Source organism: Myotis lucifugus, unplaced genomic scaffold (assembly GCF_000147115.1).
Source record: "Myotis lucifugus unplaced genomic scaffold, Myoluc2.0 scaffold_1, whole genome shotgun sequence".
NCBI classification, from domain to species: domain Eukaryota; kingdom Metazoa; phylum Chordata; class Mammalia; order Chiroptera; family Vespertilionidae; genus Myotis; species Myotis lucifugus.
In genome coordinates, this window is record NW_005871049.1 from 2,937,355 (window position 1) to 2,946,156 (window position 8,802).

Genomic DNA, 8,802 nt, shown 5'->3' on the forward strand with positions numbered 1-8,802 from the left:
CAAATTTTTGTGCACCGGGCCTCTAGTCTATATATAAAAGGCTAATATGCTAAGTGTACATCTGACCAGCTGTGATGCGCACTGACCACCAGGGGGCAGGCGTCAAGCAGGAGCTGCTGAGCTGCAGTGACTTGGCAGTGGCGCTTCTCGGGGTGATGCACCCTGGAACCAGATAGGAGGGAGCCCAATTCCTCGCAGGGCCACACGATTCCTCCTTTGGCCGTGGGTTACATTGTTGCTGGGGTACTGTCGGCCCCAAATCTGGTTTACTGCACACTTGTGTTTGCATTCCGCACCCTGTAAAACAGCAACTTTGCAGAGTGCCCTCTTGCACTCTGGGACCCCTCGGGGGATGTTGGAGAGCCAGTTTCGGCCCAATCCTGCAGGCCAGGCTGAGGGACCCCATCTGTCGGAGGGACCCCACTCACTCCACAGATGCCCTTCAAGCCACAGCACCACCCCAGGTGTGGCCGGCCGGAGAGGGACCACGGGAGGTTGGCTCCAGGGCACGTCCAGCCCGTCTTGCCCAGTCCTGCCCTGCCGGCCACCTTCTAATTAATTTCAATGTGCACAAATCCATACACCAGGTCACTAGTGTTATATAAAATAACAAATTGATGTCCTGGGTCAAAATGATTGATGTTCTTGCCAGCCATGTAACCTGTGGCAAATAATTTAATCCATTTGTACCTCTTTCTCCTCAGTAAATTGGAGGATAATAACTGGTTCAGAGGGTTTTTATGAGGAAAAATAAAAAATATTTATTATATTTATGTTAATAAATATAAAATGTTTATTAAACCATCATCATTCTGTGAATCACATACAAAAATACTCATTTCTTTCTTGTTGCATTTCAGTGGATGCATTTACACAGACACATGTAAATCCCTTAACAGAAAGAGAAAGGGATTTATTTAATGAAATCTTTACCATAAAAGAACTTTGCCCTTGCAGATGCCAGCCTGAAGCCGAAGGTAGAATGTAGTGTGGTGACAGAGTTCACTGACCACATTTGTGTGACTATGGATGCTGAGCTCATCATGTTTCTCCATGATTTAGTGTCGGCTTATCTTAAAGAGAAAGAAAAGGGTGAGTAGCATATTCTTGTTTTGGGGATTATGTTTTTTTCTTTCAAGCTTCAGGAAAGGCAGCTGTCTGCCATTTATATGGATTTTTAATGATCTAATGATAAATGAGTACAATGTGTCTCCTTCCTCTATGAATTGCAAATATCAATAAATAAATGAAATGAATATAAATAATCTATTAGTAAGACCATGTGACAGATTGACTATCTGCTAGGCACACACAACACTCTAACCATGCCTCACGTTGAATATATTTTGTACTTCACAAAATATTTCCTATATGTATGGATATTATCAGACTTTGTAGGAGATTCTCACAAAGTAGTAAAAGAAAAAACCTCTGAAGAAATACGACTACTCAAGTGAAATGACTAGAGAAACAACTACATAATAAAGGAGCATGTTGCCTATTACTTATGATCACTAATTTAGAAAGACTTCATCTTTCATAAAACATTTACATGTTTACTATATTGAGTGAAAAGGCTGCTTACATAAAAAGCTTCTAAGTTAGTACCACTGTTCAAATATATGTATCACCATTAACATACTAAAACCATTGAGTTGTACACATTAACTGAGTGGATTTTATTGTGAATTATATCTCAATAAAACTGTTAAAATAATAAGTCATCCACCTACAGCTGTTCTTTAGGAAACCTACAACTGTCAGTCCAGTGCCCTAGGCCTGCTAATCACATAAATGTTATCATTCTTTACCATTAGTTTTAGGCCCACAAATGTATGTAAAACATACACTATTACTCAAAAATAAATGACATTATTTCTAATTGTAAGGTAATGCAATAACTTTGATATTGGCTTTCTCCAAGCAATACCAATTATTGGCACTTATTTAAGGCTTATTTAAAATATTACTTTAAAGAATATTTGTATTGATTTCAGAGAGAAAGGAAAAGGGAGAGAGAAACATCAATGATGAGAGAGAATCATTGATTGGCTGCCTCCTGCATGCCCCCTACTGGGGATCAAGCCTACAACCTGGGCATGTGCCTTTGACCAGAATCGAACCTGGGGCCCTTCAGTCCACAGGCTGACTCTATCCACTGAGCCAAACCAGCAAGGGCTAAAATATTTTTACGAAATGTAATTAAATGAGACTTTGGCCAGTTCACAAATAAAATAATGGAACAAATTATTCTGTTCATATAGTGATTTAAAATAAACTTATAAGATATATATTTGCAATATTAATCTATTATTTTCATTATAGCCATTTTTCCACCTCGGATTTTATCTACTCGACCAGGACAGAAAAGTCCAGTCATTATACATGATGACAACTCCTCTGACAAAGACAGAGAAGACAGCATCAGTTACACCACTGTGGACTGGAGAGATTTTATGTGCAACACGTGGCATCTAGAGCCCACTCTTAGGTAAATAGTGGGTATATATATTTACCTATATTCTATGGGATTATTAGGAGAAAAGGTTATAAATTATGTATTAGGTTATTAAATATTTTGTATTGAAAAATATATCTAGAAGTTAGCTAGTTGTAATCTCGACAACATCTGATTGCTGTTTTTGCTGTTCTTTTCTGCTATTGTAAGTGTTCGAGGCACAGACCCTGGGAATAGCTCAGTGCTGGTTAGCTGTCCACTGTGTGACATTCTGTTAATCACTAAAATGTGAGAATAACTCTGCTGCCATAATGGCTATTATTTTTTTACCCTCTCACCAAGATGTTGTTTTCAGGTAACTGAGGTAGGTAGCTACAGTAAACTTTTGTTATGTAGTTTGGGAAGATGTAGTAGAAGTCATATATCATTAAGGACCGTATAATTCTTACATGTCATGACAATGTAATAGAGTGGACCATGTCACAGTGTCCGTTTGTCTGCATAGGAAGCAATATAAAACCATTCTTGAAATGTCAAATGTAATGCTATCAGGTTCTGATTCCTTTACTGAGTCATGTTCTACAATCATGATCCCAGTGACATCAACTTGTTTTCATATCGTAATTTTAAAAGTATTTTCTAATTTTAATAATTTTTATAATTGCTGCTATAACCAGCAGTACTTGCTTTGTATGTCCTTGTTTGTGATTAACACTCACAACGCTATTATTTTTCCCTTTCCTTTCATCTGCTTTGTTAATCAAATTATCACTGTTTGATTCATGGAATAATGGTATCAAAAAAAGTCCATCATACTCAACACTATGCAGAATGACACAGATTTCATTTAGATAAGCTTATTATTCAGACATACTTATACCAAAATAATTCTAAACTAACAAAATCTTCATTATACAGTGGACTTCTGTATAAGCAGAAAGTGAATCATTCAGTGTGTTAGTAATTTGTATTCAGTGAAATTTGTTGTACCAAATTGACAAAACACTTTAGTATTAATAGCACATAAACACATGAGAAATAGTAACAGTGTCAATACTCAAACAATATTAAAATATTGCAAAAGTCCTAATGCAGAAAACTGTTTAGAAAATCTGTTTTTTATTTGTAATTCTAAATAAATATAATTGACTAGATAAGTCATCACCTAACGTTGATAAGTTGGTTCCACGACTTTAGGGGAAACAACTTTAATGAAACCAGTTTTACCATAGGCTACTTGATATAAACAAGAGTTAAGTTCCTACAAGTTATAACAAAATGGTGTTATTCAAAGACCTGTTGGATCTTTTAATTTAAAATGAGCATAAAATAGTTAAATTTTTCACAAATATATTCCTTACTTTAGCAAACTACCACGAGACTAAATATGGTGTTGTAGTGGATAGCATGGTTAAGAGCGGTGGCTCTAAGCCCTGCTTTCTGGCTAAGTGACATTGCCCGAAGGATTTAATAACTGCTGTCTCAGTTACCTCATAAAAAAAATTTGAAAATGGTATTACCTACCTTGTAGGTTACAATTCTTAGATAAGCTAATTAACACAAAATGCTTATAACTGTTAAGAGTTTTAACAGATCAATGTTTAGTTCCTCCCTTTCCCCCTAACTGAAATAGTGGGAGAGAGGCAGCTGGAAATAAAAATGATAGTTCTAACACTGGTAATGCTGGTGACAGAATGTGGTTTGGAGGTCTGGCACCAGTGGCTTTCTACTAGAGTTCAGGTTTGGACTCACCTGCAGGGTCTCAGTGCTGCAGCGCTCGCATGGGGCAGGGCTGAAGTTGTGCTGTCAGCAGCACTGTGTACTCACCTAGCCACAGGCAGCTATGAACTGTCTTGGGCTCAACTATTTAAGGACCTGTCTTTGAAAAATCCTATGGCATAAAGGAACAGATAAAAACGAATGGTTTCTAAGAGAAGGTAGGGAGGAGGATACTAAACTACACTATTCAGTTCCTCCATTAATTCGCCAATCAGATAACTCATCAATAAGGGTGCAAAGAGGCCAGGAGGGTTTCCTTGATGTCTAGTCCTCTATATCAGCGGTTCTCAACCTGTGGGTCGCGACCCCTTTGGCGGTCGAATGACCCTTTCACAGGGGTCGCCTAAGACCATTCTGCATATCAGATATTTACATTACGATTCATAACAGTAGCAACATTACAGTTATGAAGTAGCAACGAAAATAATTTTATGGTTGGGTCACAACATGAGGCCAGAAGGTTGAGAACCACTGCTATGGAAAGAAATACCAAGAATGGGAAGAAAATGGTTCTCCTTCTAACATGTTTAGCACACAGCAAACACTCTATAATTTTATTCCCCCCCCCCCCATTATGCCACATACTTGAACTCTTATTTTTTCAGCTTTATTGAGGTGTAATTGACAAAACAGAAAGATATTTTAAGTGTATGACATCGTGACTTGATATACATATATATTCATTTGAAAAGATTTCCCCCACCAAGTTAATTAACATCTTTTAGAATAAACCAAATATCCTTTAAATGTTTAAGATGACTGTGTAACTTTGGGCTTAAAATAATCAGAATGAAATTCACTAAACTCCATTACTGTGTATATGCTTATCAAGGATACTTATAATCACACTTTTTTTTAATGCTATTATAGTGAATCCAGGAATTGTAGGTTAGATTATTCAAATGTACCTACTGAAGATATTTTGTTTGAGCACATTATGGAGGCTTACTGATGTGCTTAAACTTACCTTCAGGTCTGTGCTGGGACACTGTACTCCTAATTATTTTTTATAATTATTTTAGATTAATTTCTTGGACTGGAAGAAAGATTGATCCAGTAGGCGTTGATTATATTCTTCAAAAATTGGGCTTTCATCATGCCAGGACTACTATTCCTAAATGGCTTCAAAGAGGAGTCATGGACCCACTGGACAAGGTTCTGTCAGTTCTTATAAAAAAACTTGGTACTGCACTACAGGATGAGAAAGAAAAGAAAGGAAAAGACAAAGAAGAACACTAAAAAGTAACTTGATCTGTGAACAAATTATTACACCGGAGTGCTTTTTTGTATATTAAAGTTATTTTAAATATGACTTTAAAATAATTCTAATTTTATGGCCATTATGTTGAAGGTTTGTAAGTTAACCTGTTTGTTCTAGTTCCACCATTCTGTATACAGTGAAATATATTGCATGATAATGTAAATTTTGTGAAAAACTAGATTAAAATATATATCTACTCAGTAGGGTTTGTAATTGTTATGTGCAATATGATTCCTGCATCCTAAAATATTTTCAGAATAACTGTGAATTTCCTGTTATTGGCCATACTTTTTGAAAAAATCTTGTTCATAATGTGATTATTTTGGTCATTAATTGCTTTTTCTTTTTAAAAATGTAGACTTGTATAAATACCTATTTGTATATAGTTTGAGTAATTGTGATATGATTAAATACCACTAAAGTATTGTTTGTAACTATTGTAATAAAGTCACAATAATTGGTTTCAGTCTGTAGCTGTTTTTGAGTCTTTTCTTCCTTTGATAGCTTATTTTTATAATTAATAGATGCCCACCCTGTGTTATTAAATGTTTTCATAGAAGATAATACTTATAAAAATGAAATCTGTATAAATATTAGCCAAAAAGGGTGTAGCCAGAGAGAGGCATATCAGACACTTCAGAGATATTAGGTGTAATTCTATTTCTTAAACTAGTGGTCAACACATAGCTGTTTGTTTTTATTGTAATATATTCTTTATGTACATGTTTATATTCTTTTGTGCATATGAAGGTAGGTGTATAGTACATACATTAGTATAATAAAAAGATTTTAAAAAATAGCAAAATCTATATGTATAAAAGGCTAATATGCTAAGTGTCCGTCCAGGTAATGATGTCACATAGCAACACCCAGTTTCCTCTCCCTAGCAACTAGTCTCCTTGCAGTTTCTTCAGCCCAGGAATACAACTTGCTTTATAGCCAGGTGGAAACACTTTACACTTTAACCAAATGTCTGTGAAGCGTTTTCCCATACCTCATCTCATTTGATCCTCACAGAAGTCCTGGAGTAGGTGGATAGGAGAATTGGTGAAATCCTATTTTCTTTTCATTAGCCAAAAGATGGGAGATTTAGAAAGCTTAGAAACTTGATCCGACTGAAAAAAAGAAATGGTGGGCCTTGAAAATGACTTCAGGTTTTCTCACTGCGTAGAATATAGTCAAACACTGCCACCGTTAAATATTTTACCCTTTGTTCTCCCTGTGTGATCTACAATAATAATCCCTTTGTGTTGATATTTACTGCTGCGCTGCTGACAATTATCTGAAAGAGAAATTGGGGTGCTTCACTGGGCTGGAAAAAGTTTAGCTAAGTCAGAAAGCAGGTCTAATTAAGCAAGTTTATTTTATATCTATAAAAGGCTAAGTTGACTTGCACATGTGTGATACATATAAAGCTCTGGTGCCAATCACACGCATGTGTTTCGATCTGTCATTGTCAATCGTGAATTTGGTTGACACTCCTATTATAAAGGCAAATAGCGATATTAAAATATTTCTTCTAATTAATTTCCTTTCAGTGTTCATGAATTCATGCACTGAGCCACTAGTCTAAAATAATATTCAAAAGTAAATACTCTTAATCACAACTCAGGTTTGAAATCAGCCAAATCAGTACAGTCCATTTAAAAGTTGGGTAAACAATAGATTTAAAGAACATAGAATTAGAAAACACCTCAAGAAAGCCTCTGGTTTGGAATATTGAACTTAAGTAGATAAGGCACTATTCTCTCAGATTGAAAAACAACAACAAAAACCCACAACCTTTCAGAAGAGCCATGGTACTTAGCCATCCAAGGTCATGGATTGATGGGGCAGATGGACAGACAGACACAGTGTTAGGGGAATTAAAAATTGTACTCTGTTGTCACACAACAACTTAGTAATACAATTAAACTAAAATCCTAGTGGCTAGAGCAGGGGTGGGCAAACTTTTTGACTTGAGGGCCACAATGGGTTCTTAAACTGGACCGGAGGGCCGGAACAAAAGCATGGATGGAGTGTTTGTGTGAACTAATATAAATTCAAAGTAAACATCATTACATAAAAGGGTACGGTCTTTTTTTTTTTTTTTAGTTTTATTCATTTCAAACAGGCTGGATCCGGCCCGCGGGCCGTAGTTTGCCCACGGCTGGGCTAGAGTCATAATTTTGAATTCTTTCTGCTACATCATCTTTCTTACCTATTATCTGCCTGATCTCTGTATTCTCCTCAATCACCTCTACAGTTGGGGGCTATAGGAACATTATATCTATTAGTCACACTTACCAGAGAAGCAAATTCTATACCTACTTTGGATCTAGTGTCTAAGATAATAGTGCCAGAAAGATACTTCATAAAACAAAGTAAATAAAAATTAAATAAATTATTCCTTACTTGAGTCCTTCAGATATTAATTCTCTGCTTCAAAGAAACAGTTATGCCAGTAAGTTCTAAATGTTAAAATTTTATAATGGCTTTAAATATTATTGATATATTAGTTACCAAAAAAATGACATAAGTATAAACTTACAGTATTTCTGGCACTTACAGTGAGAATGCTATAAAAAGAAAAGGGCAATTTAAATTTGTAAACAAACTTTCTGTGGCTCTGTTCGGCAAGGCTATGAGAAAATCATATTTGTGCACTGCTAGTGGGAAAGTAATAGGAACATTATGGAAATTTCAGGAGAAGAGAAAAAAAGAGAGACAGAAAATACATTTAAAGAAATAATGGGTAAGAATTTCCCACACCTGGGAAGAGAAAGGACATCCAGATCCATGACGTCCAAAGGACCCAGACCTACAACAGCTGAATGAGAATAGAGGTACATGGAGACACATTATTATTAAATTCTCAAAAGTCAGAGACAAAATAATTTTAAGAGAAGCAACAGAAAAGAGAGAAGGTATATGTATAGGAACCCCTTGAGACTGTAGGCAGAATTCTCATCAGAAAATTTTCAGGTCAGGAGAGAATTAGATGGCATATTCAAAATATTGAAACAGATAACTGTCAAACAAGAATTCCATACCTGGCAAAGCAGTCCCTCAGAAATGATGGAGGGATAAAGACTTTCTCAAACAAAACCTGAAAGAGTTCATTACCAGCAGACCTGCTTTACTTGAAAGTAAAAATATATATTAAAAAAAAAGCTAACCACAAAAACATAGAAAGGGAGTGTAAATCTCACCAGTAATGATAGTGATAGATTCTGCAATATGGTAATAGTTTGCATAATTCACTTACAACTCTAGTTTAAAAGTTAAAGTAATAAAAATAACCGTAACTACAAAAATGTTATTA

The 8,802-nt window shown here is 35.7% G+C and overlaps 1 protein-coding gene across 1 annotated transcript in view; it reads left to right on the forward strand.

The window, feature by feature from the left end:
• Window positions 1–5,967, forward strand: part of LOC111826134 (uncharacterized protein KIAA1109-like) — a 10,001-nt gene extending 4,034 nt beyond the window's left edge. The window contains exons 3-5 of the mRNA XM_023754147.1: window positions 958–1,092; window positions 2,326–2,491; window positions 5,260–5,967. Coding sequence (XP_023609915.1) covers window positions 958–1,092; window positions 2,326–2,491; window positions 5,260–5,476 — 518 coding nt within the window. The 3' untranslated portion in view covers window positions 5,477–5,967. The remainder of the gene's footprint in view (window positions 1–957; window positions 1,093–2,325; window positions 2,492–5,259) is intronic.
• The last annotated feature ends 2,835 nt before the right edge of the window (window positions 5,968–8,802 follow it).